This window comes from Oncorhynchus nerka, linkage group LG3 (assembly GCF_034236695.1).
Source record: "Oncorhynchus nerka isolate Pitt River linkage group LG3, Oner_Uvic_2.0, whole genome shotgun sequence".
Lineage (NCBI taxonomy): Eukaryota > Metazoa > Chordata > Actinopteri > Salmoniformes > Salmonidae > Oncorhynchus > Oncorhynchus nerka.
Genome location: NC_088398.1, coordinates 58,827,577 through 58,847,996, shown reverse-complemented (window position 1 = coordinate 58,847,996; position 20,420 = coordinate 58,827,577). Strand labels below are relative to the sequence as shown.

At 49.8% G+C, this 20,420-nt stretch overlaps 1 protein-coding gene across 8 annotated transcripts in view; it reads left to right on the top strand.

The window, feature by feature from the left end:
* Positions 1–20,420, top strand: part of map4k4 (mitogen-activated protein kinase kinase kinase kinase 4) — a 119,849-nt gene that overhangs the window by 81,435 nt on the left and 17,994 nt on the right. For 4 of the 8 annotated variants that reach the window (XM_065013881.1, XM_065013877.1, XM_065013879.1 and 1 more), the window contains 6 exons: positions 205–311; positions 2,380–2,528; positions 2,807–2,904; positions 3,832–4,010; positions 4,158–4,275; positions 15,794–16,090. In XM_065013881.1, the coding sequence (XP_064869953.1) occupies positions 205–311; positions 2,380–2,528; positions 2,807–2,904; positions 3,832–4,010; positions 4,158–4,275; positions 15,794–16,090 (948 nt within the window). The remainder of the gene's footprint in view (positions 1–204; positions 312–2,379; positions 2,529–2,806; positions 2,905–3,831; positions 4,011–4,157; positions 4,276–15,793; positions 16,091–20,420) is intronic. The other 4 variants (XM_065013882.1, XM_065013883.1, XM_065013886.1 and 1 more) reach the window with 2 other exon arrangements.

Sequence of the window (20,420 nt, the reverse complement as noted above, 5' to 3'; positions counted from 1 at the left end):
GTGACTTTACACAGTGTGGGTATGGGGGGGAACATCATTTGGACATTGTAGAAACGTTGTCGGGACCTTGTAAGGATGTCTTAAAAGTGTGTCTAGCATTTGTGCTCCTGGCACCCCTATGTCACACTCTCTCGTGCATACACGCGCTCCGAGTGTGTGTGTGTCCGTAGAGTTTGTGAGAGCTGGCATCTGTCTGTATGGAAGGTTCCTGTGAGGACAACGTCCAGGTCTCCAGTACTGTCATGCAGGGACTCCCCTTTCCATGGCAATGCCACACCTAGCAACCCGGTGAGCCAGAGGAAAGCCAGCAGGTACCTTTTCATGTCCCTCTTTCTATCTGCCCTTTCTCTGTCTTTCTCTGTCAGTCTCTCTGTGTCTGTCTCCCCCTCTATTGTGCTATTTCACCATCCCCCTCTCCTCTCCTCTTCTTTTCGAGTGTTGAGTACTGTAATGTAAAACCTCTTCACTGTGTGTCTGTCTGTTCTCTGTGGAGTCCTGGTCTTCTCTGTGTGTGGATACTGTGTGTCTATCTGTTCTCTGTGGAGTCCTGGTCTTCTCTGTGTGTGGATACTGTGTGTCTGTCTGTTCTCTGTGGAGTCCTGGTCTTCTCTGTGTGTGGATACTGTGTGTCTGTCTGTTCTCTGTGGAGTCCTGGTCTTCTCTGTGTGTGGATACTGTGTGTCTGTCTGTTCTCTGTGGAGTCCTGGTCTACTCTGTGTGTGGATACTGTGTGGGAGGCTTTTATGTAACATTACTCACTGCTCTGCCCTGTGATACATATCCTTGTCTCCTATTTGTGTGTGTGTGCACACCTTTTCTCTCTTAGCAATTCTCTATAATGCCGAGCTTCATCTCCTGTGAGACTTTGTGTGCATGTCTATGAAAATGTATGCGTCTATATGTCTGCCTATTAAAATGTACCGTACCAGACAACAGTTTTGGACACCTACAGGTTTTTTCTTTATTTTTACAATTTTCAACATTGTAGAATAATAGTGAAGACAACAAAACTATGAAATGACACATATGAAATCATATAGTAACCAAATCAAATATATTTGAGATTTGAGATTCTTCAAAGTAGCCACCCCTTTGCATTGATAACAGATCTGCACACTCTTGACATTCTCTCAACCAGCTTCATGAGGTAGTCACCTGGAATGCATTTCAATTAACAGGTGTGCTTTTTTAATTGTTAATTTGTGAATTTTCTTTCCTTCTTAATGCGTTTGAGCCAATCAGTTGTGTTGTGACAAGGTAGGGGTGGTATACAGAGAATAGCCCTATTTGGTTAAAGACTAAGTCCATATTATGGCAAGAACAGTTCAAATAAGCAAAGAGAAACGACAGTCCATCAATACTTTAAGACATGAAGGTCAGTAATTACGGAAAATTTCAAAAACTTTGAAAGTTTCTTCAAGTGCAGTTGCAAAACCCATCAAGCTCTATGAGGAAACTGGCTCTCAAGAGGACCACCACAGGAAAGGAAGACCCAGATTTACCTCTACTGCAGAGGATAAGTTCATTAGAGTTAACTGCACCTCAGATTGCAGCCAAAATAAATACTTCAGAGAGTTCAAGTAACAGACACATCTCAACATCATCTCTTCAGAGGAGACTGTGAGAATCAGGTCTTCATGGTCGAATTGCTGCAAAGAAACCACTACTAAAGGACACCAATAATAAGAAGACGCTTGGGTCAATAAACACGAGCAACGGACATCAGACTGGTGGAAACCTGTCCTTTGGTTTGATGAGTCCAAATGAGAGATTTTTGGTTCCAACCGCAGTGTCTTATTGAGACTCAGAGTAGGTGAACGGATGATCTCCGCATGTGTGGTTCCCACTGTGAAGCATGGAGGAGGAGGTGTGATGGTGTGGGGGTGCTTTGCTGATGACATTGTTGGTGATTTATTTGAATTCAAGGCATTCTGCAGCGATACACCATCCCATCTGGTTTGTGCTTAGCCGGACTATCATTTGTTTTTCAACAATGAGTTGGACCGCAGAGTGACGGAAAAGCAGCCAACAAGTGCTCAGTATTGGTGGGATCTCCTTCAAGACTGTTGGAAAAGCATTCCAGATGAAGCTGGTTGAGAGAATGCCAAGAGTGTGAAAGCTGTCATCAAGGCAAAGGGTGGCTACTTTCAAGAATATAAAATATGAGATATTTTGATTTGTTTAACACTTTTTTGGTTACTACATGATTCCAAATGTGCCATTTCATTGTTTTGACGTCTTTACCATTATACTACAATGTAGAAAATAGTACAAATAACTTAAAACCCTTGAATGAGTAGGTGTGTCCAAAGTTTTGACTGGTATTGTATATATTTTGCCTATATGTAAAGTATGTGTGTCTATAATCTCTCTCCACAGTGCTGCAGCGGAGCCGCGTCTGCTGTGGGAGCGGGTGGAGAAGCTGGTCCCCAGGCCAGGCAGTGGTAGTAGTGGTAGTACTGGCAGTTCCTCTGGCTCCAGTAACTCCAGCTCTCACAGCGGCTCAGGGGAGAGATTCAGAGCCCGCTGTGAGTCTTATGTTCCCCTGATACACACACGCGCACACACATGCATAGTCTCATGAGGAGTTCCTCACATACACACTCTCAAGAAACACACACATAACTATTGTATACAAAGTACACAATTATTGGTAATCAAATGATAATACATTTAGCACCACATTGCAGCATTGGATTACAGTATATGATTCATTAGAGTACATTAGCCATTGAATACACCACAATAAAAATCTGCACATAGCTCTTTAGTTTACTGACCGGTATCCCCGCTGTCCCCCTCTCAGCGTCATCAAAGTCTGAGGGTTCACCCCTTCAGCGCCCAGAGCATGCTGGGAAAACCCCAGAGGAGAGGAAGGAATTGGTCAGACCTAACCAACCGGTGGTGAGATCTTACCCCTGTAAAACTGTTGGACTAGCTGACTAGTGTACTAGCTAGTGTACTAACTGGTGTTGAACGAGACCAAGTGTTGTGACAATTCAAAAAGCGGTGGAAATAACAGTTTTGAGTGGGAATGATGGTTTTACAATGATCTGACATAGTTATTTTTGTCTTTCGCCCTTTGCGCTGTGGATTACTGGTACTCATGTGAATTCTGTAGGGTGAAATGGTAAGCTAGAGTGAAATAGAGCGTGTTTGTACTGACAATCTCATTGGCTGAAGGGTTCTGTACTAATGACTTGCCTCTCTCCTGATTGGTGCTATTTTACTCATGCTCCTTTTAACGTCTCCTCCCCCATACTTCTTATATTTCTTTCTATTGGATCATTCAATCTCTCTCATGCTTGCAGCCCCTTCCTTCCTTGTATGCTCGGGTCTGGTCTTGTCATCTGATGACTCACTAACCTCTTCCAGCCTTGTGGACAGATTGGAATTATGGCAGCAGTGTGTTATTACTCATGTGGCGGCAGGTACCCTAGCGGGTACCCCGAGCTGACAAGGTAAAAATCTGTTGTTTTGCCCCTGAACAAGGCAGTTAACCCACTGTTCCTAGGCCATCATTGAAAATAAGGATTTGTTCTTAACTGACTTGCCTAGTTAAATATAAAAATCTCTTTTCTCATCTCCTGTTGGCTTTGCTACTCACTGGCCCACTCCTCATTGGCTGGAGCACCTGTGACTTCACTTCCTCCCCAAGCAGCTTCCTGCATCCTGTCTCCTGCATTTAACCCTGCGAATGACCCGGCAACAAATCCACAACCCGGAAAACGAGAGCTAAAAAGAGAGAGAGAGAGAGAGACTGAAAGAGAGAGAGATGAGGAAGGAAACCGAATTTGACCTCTAACCTCTGACCCCCACCCTCCTTTCTAGGACCTGACGGCACTGGCCAAAGAGCTGCGTGCAGTGGAGGATGTTCCACGCCCCCACAAGGTGACGGACTACTCCTCATCCAGTGAAGAGTCAGGCACCACAGATGAGGATGATGATGAAGAGGTAGACCAGGAGGGGGGGGAGGAGTCTACCTCAGGACCAGAGGACTCTCGGGCTGTGTACGTATTGGAGGACCTGTACCTGAACCCCAACCCTATCCCTACTCACAATGACATCATATTGCAATGACATTTGAGCGTGTGAAGGAAAATGAATGTGATTAGAACAATCTCTTCCTGATTCTCTGTTTATGCCTCCTCCTCCAGCTCTTCGAGGCTGAGCAACGGTGAGACGGAGTCAGTGAAGACTATGATCGTTCACGAGGAGGGCGAGAGTGACGCTAAAACCACACCCTGTAAAGATGGCACTCTGATCGTCAGACCGGTAAGGCCAACACCCAGGCCACCCCATCCACCTCTCTTATAACAACATATCAGTCACACACTGTAAAGATGACACTCTGATGGTCAGACCGGTAAGGCCAACACCCAGGCCACCCCATCCACCTCTCTTATAACAACATATCAGTCACACCCTGTAAAGATGGCACTCTGATGGTCAGACCGGTAAGGCCAACACCCAGGCCACCCCATCCACCTCTCTTATAACAACATATCAGTCACACACTGTAAAGATGGCACTCTGATGGTCAGACCGGTAAGGCCAACACCCAGGCCACCCCATCCACCTCTCTTATAACAACATATCAGTCACACCCTGTAAAGATGGCACTCTGATCGTCAGACCGGTAAGGCCAACACCCAGGCCACCCCATCCACCTCTCTTATAACAACATATCAGTCACACCCTGTAAAGATGACACTCTGATCGTCAGACCGGTAAGGCCAACACCCAGGCCACCCCATCCACCTCTCTTATAACAACATATCAGTCACACACTGTAAAGATGGCACTCTGATCGTCAGACCGGTAAGGCCAACACCCAGGCCACCCCATCCACCTCTCTTATAACAACATATCAGTCACACACTGTAAAGATGACACTCTGATCGTCAGACCGGTAAGGCCAACACCCAGGCCACCCCATCCACCTCTCTTATAACAACATATCAGTCACACACTGTAAAGATGGCACTCTGATGGTCAGACCGGTAAGGCCAACACCCAGGCCACCCCATCCACCTCTCTTATAACAACATATCAGTCACACCCTGTAAAGATGGCACTCTGATCGTCAGACCGGTAAGGCCAACACCCAGGCCACCCCATCCACCTCTCTTATAAGAACATATCAGTCACACCCTGTAAAGATGGCACTCTGATCGTCAGACCGGTAAGGCCAACACCCAGGCCACCCCATCCACCTCTCTTATAACAACATATCAGTCACACCTGTAAAGATGACACTCTGATCATATCAGACCAAAGATAAGGCCAACACCCAGGCCACCCCATCCACCTCTCTTATAACAACATATCAGTCACACACTGTAAAGATGGCACTCTGATGGTCAGACCGGTAAGGCCAACACCCAGGCCACCCCATCCACCTCTCTTATAACAACATATCAGTCACACACTGTAAAGATGACACTCTGATCGTCAGACCGGTAAGGCCAACACCCAGGCCACCCCATCCACCTCTCTGATAACAACATATCAGTCACACCCTGTAAAGATGACACTCTGATCGTCAGACCGGTAAGGCCAACACCCAGGCCACCCCATCCACCTCTCTTATAACAACATATCAGTCACACACTGTAAAGATGACACTCTGATGGTCAGACCGGTAAGGCCAACACCCAGGCCACCCCATCCACCTCTCTTATAACAACATATCAGTCACATCCTGTAAAGATGGCACTCTGATGGTCAGACCGGTAAGGCCAACACCCAGGCCACCCCATCCACCTCTCTTATAACAACATATCAGTCACACACTGTAAAGATGGCACTCTGATGGTCAGACCGGTAAGGCCAACACCCAGGCCACCCCATCCACCTCTCTTATAACAACATATCAGTCACACCCTGTAAAGATGGCACTCTGATCGTCAGACCGGTAAGGCCAACACCCAGGCCACCCCATCCACCTCTCTTATAACAACATATCAGTCACACCCTGTAAAGATGACACTCTGATCGTCAGACCGTAAGGCCAACACCCAGGCCACCCCATCCACCTCTCTTATAACAACATATCAGTCACACACTGTAAAGATGGCACTCTGATCGTCAGACCGGTAAGGCCAACACCCAGGCCACCCCATCCACCTCTATTATAACAACATATCAGTCACACACTGTAAAGATGACACTCTGATCGTCAGACCGGTAAGGCCAACACCCAGGCCACCCCATCCACCTCTCTTATAACAACATATCAGTCACACACTGTAAAGATGGCACTCTGATGGTCAGACCGGTAAGGCCAACACCCAGGCCACCCCATCCACCTCTCTTATAACAACATATCAGTCACACCCTGTAAAGATGGCACTCTGATCGTCAGACCGGTAAGGCCAACACCCAGGCCACCCCATCCACCTCTTATAAGAACATATCAGTCACACCCTGTAAAGATGGCACTCTGATCGTCAGACCGGTAAGGCCAACACCCAGGCCACCCCATCCACCTCTCTTATAACAACATATCAGTCACACCCTGTAAAGATGGCACTCTGATCGTCAGACCGGTAAGGCCAACACCCAGGCCACCCCATCCACCTCTCTTATAACAACATATCAGTCACACCCTGTAAAGATGACACTCTGATCGTCAGACCGGTAAGGCCAACACCCAGGCCACCCCATCCACCTCTCTTATAACAACATATCAGTCACACACTGTAAAGATGGCACTCTGATCGTCAGACCGGTAAGGCCAACACCCAGGCTACCCCATCCACCTCTCTTATAAAAACATATCAGTCACACACTGTAAAGATGGCACTCTGATCGTCAGACCGGTAAGGCCAACACCCAGGCCACCCCATCCACCTCTCTTATAACAACATATCAGTCACACCCTGTAAAGATGGCACTCTGATGGTCAGAACGGTAAGGCCAACACCCAGGCCACCCCATCCACCTCTCTTATAACAACATATCAGTCACACCTGTAAAGATGACACTCTGATCGTCAGACCGGTAAGGCCAACACCCAGGCCACCCCATCCACCTCTTAATAACAACATATCAGTCACACACTGTAAAGATGACACTCTGATCGTCAGACCGGTAAGGCCAACACCCAGGCCACCCCATCCACCTCTCTTATAACAACATATCAGTCACACCCTGTAAAGATGACACTCTGATCGTCAGACCGGTAAGGCCAACACCCAGGCCACCCCATCCACCTCTCTTATAACAACATATCAGTCACACACTGTAAAGATGACACTCTGATCGTCAGACCGGTAAGGCCAACACCCAGGCCACCCCATCCACCTCTCTTATAACAACATATCAGTCACACCCTGTAAAGATGACACTCTGATCGTCAGACCGGTAAGGCCAACACCCAGGCCACCCCATCCACCTCTCTTATAACAACATATCAGTCACACCCTGTAAAGATGGCACTCTGATCGTCAGACCGGTAAGGCCAACACCCAGGCCACCCCATCCACCTCTCTTATAACAACATATCAGTCACACACTGTAAAGATGGCACTCTGATGGTCAGACCGGTAAGGCCAACACCCAGGCCACCCCATCCACCTCTCTTATAACAACATATCAGTCACACCCTGTAAAGATGGCACTCTGATCGTCAGACCGGTAAGGCCAACACCCAGGCCACCCCATCCACCTCTCTTACAACAACATATCAGTCACACACTGTAAAGATGGCACTCTGATGGTCAGACCGGTAAGGCCAACACCCAGGCCACCCCATCCACCTCTCTTATAACAACATATCAGTCACACCCTGTAAAGATGGCACTCTGATCGTCAGACCGGTAAGGCCAACACCCAGGCCACCCCATCCACCTCTCTTACAACAACATACCAGTCACACACTGTAAAGATGGCACTCTGATGGTCAGACCGGTAAGGCCAACACCCAGGCCACCCCATCCACTCTCTTATAACAACATATCAGTCACACACTGTAAAGATGACACTCTGATCGTCAGACCGGTAAGGCCAACACCCAGGCCACCCCATCCACCTCTCTTATAACAACATATCAGTGACACACTGTAAAGATGGCACTCTGATCGTCAGACCGGTAAGGCCAACACCCAGGCCACCCCATCCACTCTCTTATAACAACATATCAGTCACACCCTGTAAAGATGGCACTCTGATCGTCAGACCGGTAAGGCAAACACCCAGGCCACCCCATCCACCTCTCTTATAACAACATATCAGTCACACCCTGTAAAGATGACACTCTGATCGTCAGACCGGTAAGGCCAACACCCAGGCCACCCCATCCACCTCTCTTATAACAACATATCAGTCACACACTGTAAAGATGGCACTCTGATCGTCAGACCGGTAAGGCCAACACCCAGGCCACCCCATCCACCTCTCTTATAACAACATATCAGTCACACCCTGTAAAGATGGCACTCTGATCGTCAGACCGGTAAGGCCAACACCCAGGCCACCCCATCCACCTCTCTTATAACAACATATCAGTCACACACTGTAAAGATGACACTCTGATCGTCAGACCGGTAAGGCCAACACCCAGGCCACCCCATCCACCTCTCTTATAACAACATATCAGTCACACACTGTAAAGATGGCACTCTGATGGTCAGACCGGTAAGGCCAACACCCAGGCCACCCCATCCACCTCTCTTATAACAACATATCAGTCACACCCTGTAAAGATGGCACTCTGATCGTCAGACCGGTAAGGCCAACACCCAGGCCACCCCATCCACCTCTCTTACAACAACATATCAGTCACACACTGTAAAGATGGCACTCTGATGGTCAGACCGGTAAGGCCAACACCCAGGCCACCCCATCCACCTCTCTTATAACAACATATCAGTCACACACTGTAAAGATGACACTCTGATCGTCAGACCGGTAAGGCCAACACCCAGGCCACCCCATCCACCTCTCTTATAACAACATATCAGTGACACACTGTAAAGATGGCACTCTGATCGTCAGACCGGTAAGGCCAACACCCAGGCCACCCCATCCACTCTCTTATAACAACATATCAGTCACACCCTGTAAAGATGGCACTCTGATCGTCAGACCGGTAAGGCCAACACCCAGGCCACCCCATCCACCTCTCTTATAACAACATATCAGTCACACCCTGTAAAGATGACACTCTGATCGTCAGACCGGTAAGGCCAACACCCAGGCCACCCCATCCACCTCTCTTATAACAACATATCAGTCACACACTGTAAAGATGACACTCTGATCGTCAGACCGGTAAGGCCAACACCCAGGCCACCCCATCCACCTCTCTTATAACAACATATCAGTCACACCCTGTAAAGATGGCACTCTGATGGTCAGACCGGTAAGGCCAACACCCAGGCCACCCCATCCACCTCTCTTATAACAACATATCAGTCACACCCTGTAAAGATGACACTCTGATCGTCAGACCGGTAAGGCCAACACCCAGGCCACCCCATCCACCTCTCTTATAACAACATATCAGTCACACACTGTAAAGATGACACTCTGATCGTCAGACCGGTAAGGCCAACACCCAGGCCACCCCATCCACCTCTCTTATAACAACATATCAGTCACACCCTGTAAAGATGACACTCTGATCGTCAGACCGGTAAGGCCAACACCCAGGCCACCCCATCCACCTCTCTTATAACAACATATCAGTCACACCCTGTAAAGATGGCACTCTGATCGTCAGACCGGTAAGGCCAACACCCAGGCCACCCCATCCACCTCTCTTATAACAACATATCAGTCACACACTGTAAAGATGGCACTCTGATGGTCAGACCGGTAAGGCCAACACCCAGGCCACCCCATCCAACTCTCTTATAACAACATATCAGTCACACCCTGTAAAGATGGCACTCTGATCGTCAGACCGGTAAGGCCAACACCCAGGCCACCCCATCCACCTCTCTTACAACAACATATCAGTCACACACTGTAAAGATGGCACTCTGATGGTCAGACCGGTAAGGCCAACACCCAGGCCACCCCATCCACCTCTCTTATAACAACATATCAGTCACACCCTGTAAAGATGGCACTCTGATCGTCAGACCGGTAAGGCCAACACCCAGGCCACCCCATCCACCTCTCTTACAACAACATACCAGTCACACACTGTAAAGATGGCACTCTGATGGTCAGACCGGTAAGGCCAACACCCAGGCCACCCCATCCACCTCTTATAACAACATATCAGTCACACACTGTAAAGATGACACTCTGATCGTCAGACCGGTAAGGCCAACACCCAGGCCACCCCATCCACCTCTCTTATAACAACATATCAGTGACACACTGTAAAGATGGCACTCTGATCGTCAGACCGGTAAGGCCAACACCCAGGCCACCCCATCCACCTCTCTTATAACAACATATCAGTCACACCCTGTAAAGATGGCACTCTGATCGTCAGACCGGTAAGGCCAACACCCAGGCCACCCCATCCACCTCTCTTATAACAACATATCAGTCACACCCTGTAAAGATGGCACTCTGATCGTCAGACCGGTAAGGCCAACACCCAGGCCACCCCATCCACCTCTCTTATAACAACATATCAGTCACACACTGTAAAGATGGCACTCTGATGGTCAGACCGGTAAGGCCAACACCCAGGCCACCCCATCCACCTCTTATAACAACATATCAGTCACACCCTGTAAAGATGGCACTCTGATCGTCAGACCGGTAAGGCCAACACCCAGGCCACCCCATCCACCTCTCTTACAACAACATATCAGTCACACACTGTAAAGATGGCACTCTGATGGTCAGACCGGTAAGGCCAACACCCAGGCCACCCCATCCACCTCTCTTATAACAACATATCAGTCACACCCTGTAAAGATGGCACTCTGATCGTCAGACCGGTAAGGCCAACACCCAGGCCACCCCATCCACCTCTCTTACAACAACATACCAGTCACACACTGTAAAGATGGCACTCTGATGGTCAGACCGGTAAGGCCAACACCCAGGCCACCCCATCCACTCTCTTATAACAACATATCAGTCACACACTGTAAAGATGACACTCTGATCGTCAGACCGGTAAGGCCAACACCCAGGCCACCCCATCCACCTCTCTTATAACAACATATCAGTCACACCCTGTAAAGATGGCACTCTGATCGTCAGACCGGTAAGGCAAACACCCAGGCCACCCCATCCACCTCTCTTATAACAACATATCAGTCACACCCTGTAAAGATGACACTCTGATCGTCAGACCGGTAAGGCCAACACCCAGGCCACCCCATCCACCTCTCTTATAACAACATATCAGTCACACACTGTAAAGATGGCACTCTGATCGTCAGACCGGTAAGGCCAACACCCAGGCCACCCCATCCACTCTCTTATAACAACATATCAGTCACACCCTGTAAAGATGGCACTCTGATCGTCAGACCGGTAAGGCCAACACCCAGGCCACCCCATCCACCTCTCTTATAACAACATATCAGTCACACACTGTAAAGATGACACTCTGATCGTCAGACCGGTAAGGCCAACACCCAGGCCACCCCATCCACCTCTCTTATAACAACATATCAGTCACACCCTGTAAAGATGGCACTCTGATCGTCAGACCGGTAAGGCCAACACCCAGGCCACCCCATCCACCTCTCTTATAACAACATATCAGTCACACCCTGTAAAGATGGCACTCTGATCGTCAGACCGGTAAGGCCAACACCCAGGCCACCCCATCCACCTCTCTTATAACAACATATCAGTCACACCCTGTAAAGATGGCACTCTGATCGTCAGACCGGTAAGGCCAACACCCAGGCCACCCCATCCACTCTCTTATAACAACATATCAGTCACACACTGTAAAGATGGCACTCTGATGGTCAGACCGGTAAGGCCAACACCCAGGCCACCCCATCCACCTCTCTTATAACAACATATCAGTCACACCCTGTAAAGATGGCACTCTGATCGTCAGACCGGTAAGGCCAACACCCAGGCCACCCCATCCACCTCTCTTACAACAACATATCAGTCACACACTGTAAAGATGGCACTCTGATGGTCAGACCGGTAAGGCCAACACCCAGGCCACCCCATCCACCTCTTATAACAACATATCAGTCACACCCTGTAAAGATGGCACTCTGATCGTCAGACCGGTAAGGCCAACACCCAGGCCACCCCATCCACCTCTCTTACAACAACATACCAGTCACACACTGTAAAGATGGCACTCTGATGGTCAGACCGGTAAGGCCAACACCCAGGCCACCCCATCCACCTCTCTTATAACAACATATCAGTCACACACTGTAAAGATGACACTCTGATCGTCAGACCGGTAAGGCCAACACCCAGGCCACCCCATCCACCTCTCTTATAACAACATATCAGTCACACCCTGTAAAGATGGCACTCTGATCGTCAGACCGGTAAGGCAAACACCCAGGCCACCCCATCCACCTCTCTTATAACAACATATCAGTCACACCCTGTAAAGATGACACTCTGATCGTCAGACCGGTAAGGCCAACACCCAGGCCACCCCATCCACCTCTCTTATAACAACATATCAGTCACACACTGTAAAGATGGCACTCTGATCGTCAGACCGGTAAGGCCAACACCCAGGCCACCCCATCCACCTCTCTTATAACAACATATCAGTCACACCCTGTAAAGATGGCACTCTGATCGTCAGACCGGTAAGGCCAACACCCAGGCCACCCCATCCACCTCTCTTATAACAACATATCAGTCACACACTGTAAAGATGACACTCTGATCGTCAGACCGGTAAGGCCAACACCCAGGCCACCCCATCCACCTCTCTTATAACAACATATCAGTCACACCCTGTAAAGATGACACTCTGATCGTCAGACCGGTAAGGCCAACACCCAGGCCACCCCATCCACCTCTCTTATAACAACATATCAGTCACACACTGTAAGGATGACACTCTGATCGTCAGACCGGTAAGGCCAACACCCAGGCCACCCCATCCACCTCTCTTATAACAACATATCAGTCACACACTGTAAAGATGACACTCTGATCGTCAGACCGGTAAGGCCAACACCCAGGCCACCCCATCCACCTCTCTTATAACAACATATCAGTCACACACTGTAAAGATGACACTCTGATCGTCAGACCGGTAAGGCCAACACCCAGGCCACCCCATCCACCTCTCTTATAACAACATATCAGTCACACCCTGTAAAGATGGCACTCTGATGGTCAGAACGGTAAGGCCAACACCCAGGCCACCCCATCCACCTCTCTTACAACAACATATCAGTCACACACTGTAAAGATGGCACTCTGATGGTCAGACCGGTAAGGCCAACACCCAGGCCACCCCATCCACCTCTCTTATAACAACATATCAGTCACACCCTGTAAAGATGGCACTCTGATCGTCAGACCGGTAAGGCCAACACCCAGGCCACCCCATCCACCTCTCTTACAACAACATATCAGTCACACACTGTAAAGATGGCACTCTGATGGTCAGACCGGTAAGGCCAACACCCAGGCCACCCCATCCACCTCTCTTATAACAACATATCAGTCACACACTGTAAAGATGACACTCTGATCGTCAGACCGGTAAGGCCAACACCCAGGCCACCCCATCCACCTCTCTTATAACAACATATCAGTGACACACTGTAAAGATGGCACTCTGATCGTCAGACCGGTAAGGCCAACACCCAGGCCACCCCATCCACCTCTCTTATAACAACATATCAGTCACACCCTGTAAAGATGGCACTCTGATCGTCAGACCGGTAAGGCCAACACCCAGGCCACCCCATCCACCTCTCTTATAACAACATATCAGTCACACCCTGTAAAGATGACACTCTGATCGTCAGACCGGTAAGGCCAACACCCAGGCCACCCCATCCACCTCTCTTATAACAACATATCAGTCACACACTGTAAAGATGGCACTCTGATCGTCAGACCGGTAAGGCCAACACCCAGGCCACCCCATCCATCTCTCTTATAACAACATATCAGTCACACCCTGTAAAGATGGCACTCTGATCGTCAGACCGGTAAGGCCAACACCCAGGCCACCCCATCCACCTCTCTTATAACAACATATCAGTCACACACTGTAAAGATGACACTCTGATCGTCAGACCGGTAAGGCCAACACCCAGGCCACCCCATCCACCTCTCTTATAACAATGGCCACCCCATCCACCTCTCTTATAACAACATATCAGTCACACCCTGTAACCCTGTAAAGATGACACTCTGATCGTCAGACCGGTAAGGCCAACACCCAGGCCACCCCATCCACCTCTCTTATAACAACATATCAGTCACACACTGTAAGGATGACACTCTGATCGTCAGACCGGTAAGGCCAACACCCAGGCCACCCCATCCACCTCTCTTATAACAACATATCAGTCACACACTGTAAAGATGACACTCTGATCGTCAGACCGGTAAGGCCAACACCCAGGCCACCCCATCCACCTCTCTTATAACAACATATCAGTCACACACTGTAAAGATGACACTCTGATCGTCAGACCGGTAAGGCCAACACCCAGGCCACCCCATCCACCTCTCTTATAACAACATATCAGTCACACCCTGTAAAGATGGCACTCTGATGGTCAGAACGGTAAGGCCAACACCCAGGCCACCCCATCCACCTCTCTTATAACAACATATCAGTCACACACTGTAAAGATGGCACTCTGATGGTCAGACCGGTAAGGCCAACACCCAGGCCACCCCATCCACCTCTCTTATAACAACATATCAGTCACACACTGTAAAGATGGCACTCTGATCGTCAGACCGGTAAGGCCAACACCCAGGCCACCCCATCCACCTCTCTTATAACAACATATCAGTCACACCCTGTAAAGATGACACTCTGATCGTCAGACCGGTAAGGCCAACACCCAGGCCACCCCATCCACCTCTCTTATAACAACATATCAGTCACACACTGTAAAGATGGCACTCTGATGGTCAGACCGGTAAGGCCAACACCCAGGCCACCCCATCCACCTCTCTGATAACAACATATCAGTCACACACTGTAAAGATGGCACTCTGATCGTCAGACCGGTAAGGCCAACACCCAGGCCACCCCATCCACCTCTCTTATAACAACATATCAGTCACACCCTGTAAAGATGGCACTCTGATCGTCAGACCGGTAAGGCCAACACCCAGGCCACCCCATCCACCTCTCTTATAACAACATATCAGTCACACACTGTAAACCCTTTTAGTTATTTTATTGTGATATTTCACCATTTGTCCTTTTATGGTTTATCCACTGTGTTTAATATTGTGTTGGACCTTGCTTTGTTATTTGTTCTCTCATTGTTTACTTTGTGTTGCTGGTGAAGCCAATGGGTCAGGGTTAGAATGGAAAGGGCTTTGTTAACCTGAAGAAATGCACCCACTCCCAGTATTAACCACCGGTTCTCCCATTGGACGACAGCATAGTCCTGCAACAGATTGAACATCATAAAATGCCTCCAATAAAGTCCTAAAGTCCTAGAAATAATATAGAGTAAAATTACACTGTTGGTCTCTGTTATTGACAATTCTCTTTCACTTAATCCCCAAATGAATGTGTCTGAAGTCTCTTACAGTAGTGGACTGTAGCTTCAGTAGACTACTTCAGTAGACTAGCCTTCCCTTAACACAAGTAGCCAATAGAATCCCTCCTCCTCAGGGAAAGAAACTTAGACCCAAACTGTGCCCCTGTTCTTACTTCCAGAGTGCAGGTGACAGCAAAAAGCGACCTGTCCCCAGCCCTGGTCAAGGCCCTGTCCTTGGCTTTGTCCCCAGCCCCGGGCTAATTCACCCTGCCCTCCAGGGCCACCCCGTTCTCCAAGGCCACCAGGAGAGAAATGGCTTTGCAGGCCACATTCACCTCCTGCCTGACCTGATCCAGCAGAGCCACCACTCCCCCTCCTCCTCTGCCTCCTCCTCCCCCTCCTCCTCCAGCCTGACCAGCCCCACCATGTCAATGTCCCCCCAGAGCCCCCTGGACAAGCTCAGCATGCTACTGGAGGTATGTCCCTCTTAGCCTCCTTCTGGCCCATGGTCCTCCCTCAGGCCTGGGTCTGTTAGGAACTGGTTGCATCTGGTGGTGCTCTCTCTGTCTCTGGCCACCTGGTGGTGTTGTCTCTCTCTCTCTCTCTCTGGACACCTAGTGGTGTTCTCTCTCTGGCCACCTAGTGGTGGTCTCTTTCTCTCTCTCCTCTTTCTCTCTTTCTCTCTCTCTCTATCTCTCTCTCTCTCTCTCTCGACACCTAGTGGTGTTCTCTCCAGTGGCGGTTCTAGACCATTTCAACTGGGGGGGCCAAGCAGGGGCCAGTTGTACTGTTAGAGGGGTCAGTTACATTAGACGTTATTGTTGTCATCGTTGTCTTCACTGCATTAGCAGGCAAAAGACCATGTTCATAATCGTCATCGTTGCCACTGTCTAATAACGGATGTAAAAAAAAAAAGAACGATAGCAAAAAATGAGTTTTGTAAAAATGATTTCATACTCCACATTTAGGGGGGCCACAAGGGGGTCCAAAATTGTTGTCACAGGGGCACTGCCCCCCCCCCCCCAGAACTGCCACTGGTTGTCTCTCTCTCTCTGGCCACCTAGTGGTGTTGTCTCTCTCTCTCTGGCCACCTAATGATGTTTTCTCTCTCTGGCCACCTAGTGGTGTTCTCTCTCTCTCTGGTCACCTAGTGGTGTTCTCTCTCTCTCTGGTCACCTAGTGGTGTTCTCTCTCTCTCTGGTCACCTAGTGGTGTTCTCTCCCTCTCTCTGGTCACCTAGTGGTGTTGTCTCTCTCTCTCTCTGGTCACCTAGTGGTGTTCTCTCTCTCTCTGGTCACCTAGTGGTGTTGTCTCTCTCTCTCTCTGGTCACCTAGTGGTGTTCTCTCTCTCTCTGGTCACCTAGTGGTGTTCTCTCTCTCTCTGGTCACCTAGTGGTGTTCTCTCTCTCTCTGGTCACCTAGTGGTGTTGTCTCTCTCTCTCTCTGGTCACCTAGTGGTGTTCTCTCTCTCTCTGGTCACCTAGTGGTGTTCTCTCTCTCTCTGGTCACCTAGTGGTGTTCTCTCCCTCTCTCTGGTCACCTAGTGGTGTTCTCTCCCTCTCTCTGGTCACCTAGTGGTGTTCTCTCCCTCTCTCTGGTCACCTAGTGGTGTTGTCTCTCTCTCTCTCTGGTCACCTAGTGGTGTTGTCTCTCTCTCTCTGGTCACCTAGTGGTGTTCTCTCTCTCTCTGGTCACCTAGTGGTGTTCTCTCTCTCTCTGGTCACCTAGTGGTGTTCTCTCCCTCTCTCTCTGGTCACCTAGTGGTGTTCTCTCTCTCTCTCTCTGGCCACCTAGTGGTGTTGTCTCTCTCTCTCTCTGGCCACCTAGTGGTGTTGTCTCTCTCTGGCCACCTAGTGGTGTTCTCTCTCTCTGGTCACCTAGTGGTGTTCTCTCTCTCTCTGGTCACCTAGTGGTGTTCTCTCTCTCTCTGGTCACCTAGTGGTGTTCTCTCTCTCTCTGGTCACCTAGTGGTGTTCTCTCTCTCTCTGGTCACCTAGTGGTGTTTCTCTCTCTCTGGTCACCTAGTGGTGTTCTCTCTCTCTCTCTGGCCACCTAGTGGTGTTCTCTCCCTCTCTCTCTGGTCACCTAGTGGTGTTCTCTCTCTCTCTCTGGTCACCTAGTGGTGTTCTCTCCCTCTCTCTCTGGTCACCTAGTGGTGTTCTCTCTCTCTCTCTCTGGTCACCTAGTGGTGTTCTCTCTCTCTCTGGTCACCTAGTGGTGTTCTCTCTCTCTCTGGTCACCTAGTGGTGTTCTCTCTCTCTCTCTGGTCACCTAGTGGTGTTCTCTCCCTCTCTCTCTGGCCACCTAGTGGTGTTCTCTCCCTCTCTCTCTGGTCACCTAGTGGTGTTCTCTCTCTCTCTCTCTGGTCACCTAGTGGTGTTCTCTCCCTCTCTCTCTGGTCACCTAGTGGTGTTCTCTCTCTCTCTGGTCACCTAGTGGTGTTCTCTCCCTCTCTCTCTGGTCACCTAGTGGTGTTCTCTCCCTCTCTCTCTGGTCACCTAGTGGTGTTGTCTCTCTCTCTCTCTGGCCACCTAGTGGTGTTGTCTCTCTCTCTCTCTGGCCACCTAGTGGTGTTCTCTCTCTCTCTGGTCACCTAGTGGTGTTCTCTCTCTCTGGTCACCTAGTGGTGTTCTCTCTCTCTGGTCACCTAGTGGTGTTTCTCTCTCTCTGGTCACCTAGTGGTGTTCTCTCTCTCTCTGGTCACCTAGTGGTGTTCTCTCTCTCTGGTCACCTAGTGGTGTTCTCTCTCTCTCTGGTCACCTAGTGGTGTTCTCTCCCTCTCTCTCTGGCCACCTAGTGGTGTTCTCTCCCCTCTCTCTCTGGTCACCTAGTGGTGTTCTCTCTCTCTCTCTCTGGTCACCTAGTGGTGTTCTCTCCCTCTCTCTCTGGTCACCTAGTGGTGTTCTCCCTCTCTCTGGTCACCTAGTGGTGTTCTCTCTCTCTGGTCACCTAGTGGTGTTCTCTCTCTCTCTGGTCACCTAGTGGTGTTCTCTCCTCTCTCTCTGGTCACCTAGTGGTGTTCTCTCCCTCTCTCTCTGGTCACCTAGTGGTGTTCTCTCTCTCTCTGGTCACCTAGTGGTGTTCTCTCTCTCTCTCTCTCTGGCCACCTAGTGGTGTTGTCTCTCTCTCTGGTCACCTAGTGGTGTTCTCTCTCTCTCTGGTCACCTAGTGGTGTTCTCTCTCTCTCTGGTCACCTAGTGGTGTTCTCTCCCTCTCTCTCTGGTCACCTAGTGGTGTTCTCTCCCTCTCTCTCTGGTCACCTAGTGGTGTTGTCTCTCTCTCTCTCTGGCCACCTAGTGGTGTTGTCTCTCTCTCTCTCTGGCCACCTAGTGGTGTTCTCTCTCTCTCTGGTCACCTAGTGGTGTTCTCTCTCTCTCTGGTCACCTAGTGGTGTTCTCTCTCTCTGGTCACCTAGTGGTGTTTTCTCTCTCTCTGGTCACCTAGTGGTGTTCTCTCTCTCTCTGGTCACCTAGTGGTGTTCTCTCTCTCTCTGGTCACCTAGTGGTGTTCTCTCTCTCTCTGGTCACCTAGTGGTGTTCTCTCCCTCTCTCTCTGGCCACCTAGTGGTGTTCTCTCCCTCTCTCTCTGGTCACCTAGTGGTGTTCTCTCTCTCTCTCTCTGGTCACCTAGTGGTGTTCTCTCTCTCTCTGGTCACCTAGTGGTGTTCTCTCTCTCTCTGGTCACCTAGTGGTGTTCTCTCCCTCTCTCTCTGGCCACCTAGTGGTGTTCTCTCCCTCTCTCTCTGGTCACCTAGTGGTGTTCTCTCTCTCTCTCTCTGGTCACCTAGTGGTGTTCTCTCCCTCTCTCTCTGGTCACCTAGTGGTGTTCTCTCTCTCTCTGGTCACCTAGTGGTGTTCTCTCTCTCTCTGGTCACCTAGTGGTGTTCTGGTCACCTAGTGGTGTTCCCTCTCTCTCTGGCCACCTAGTGGTGTTCTCTCCCTCTCTCTCTGGTCACCTAGTGGTGTTCTCTCTCTCTCTCTGGTCACCTAGTGGTGTTCTCTCTCTCTCTCTCTGGCCACCTAGTGGTGTTGTCTCTCTCTCTGGTCACCTAGTGGTGTTCTCTCTCTCTCTGGTCACCTAGTGGTGTTCTCTCCCTCTCTCTCTGGCCACCTAGTGGTGTTCTCTCCCTCTCTCTCTGGTCACCTAGTGGTGTTCTCTCTCTCTCTCTCTGGTCACCTAGTGGTGTTCTCTCCCTCTCTCTCTGGTCACCTAGTGGTGTTCTCTCTCTCTCTGGTCACCTAGTGGTGTTCTCTCTCTCTCTGGTCACCTAGTGGTGTTCTCTCTCTCTCTGGTCACCTAGTGGTGTTCTCTCTCTCTCTGGTCACCTAGTGGTGTTCTCTCCCTCTCTCTCTGGCCACCTAGTGGTGTTCTCTCCCTCTCTCTCTGGTCACCTAGTGGTGTTTCTCTCTCTCTCTCTCTGGTCACCTAGTGGTGTTCTCTCCCTCTCTCTCTGGTCACCTAGTGGTGTTCTCTCCCTCTCTCTCTGGTCACCTAGTGGTGTTCTCTCTCTCTCTGGTCACCTAGTGGTGTTCTCTCTCTCTCTGGTCACCTAGTGGTGTTCTCTCCCTCTCTCTCTGGCCACCTAGTGGTGTTCTCTCCCTCTCTCTCTGGTCACCTAGTGGTGTTCTCTCTCTCTCTGGTCACCTAGTGGTGTTCTCTCTCTCTCTCTCTGGCCACCTAGTGGTGTTGTCTCTCTCTCTCTCTGGCCACCTAGTGATGTTTTCTCTCTCTGGCCACCTAGTGATGTTTTCTCCCTCTCTCTCTGGTCACCTAGTGGTGTTCTCTCTCTCTCTGGTCACCTAGTGG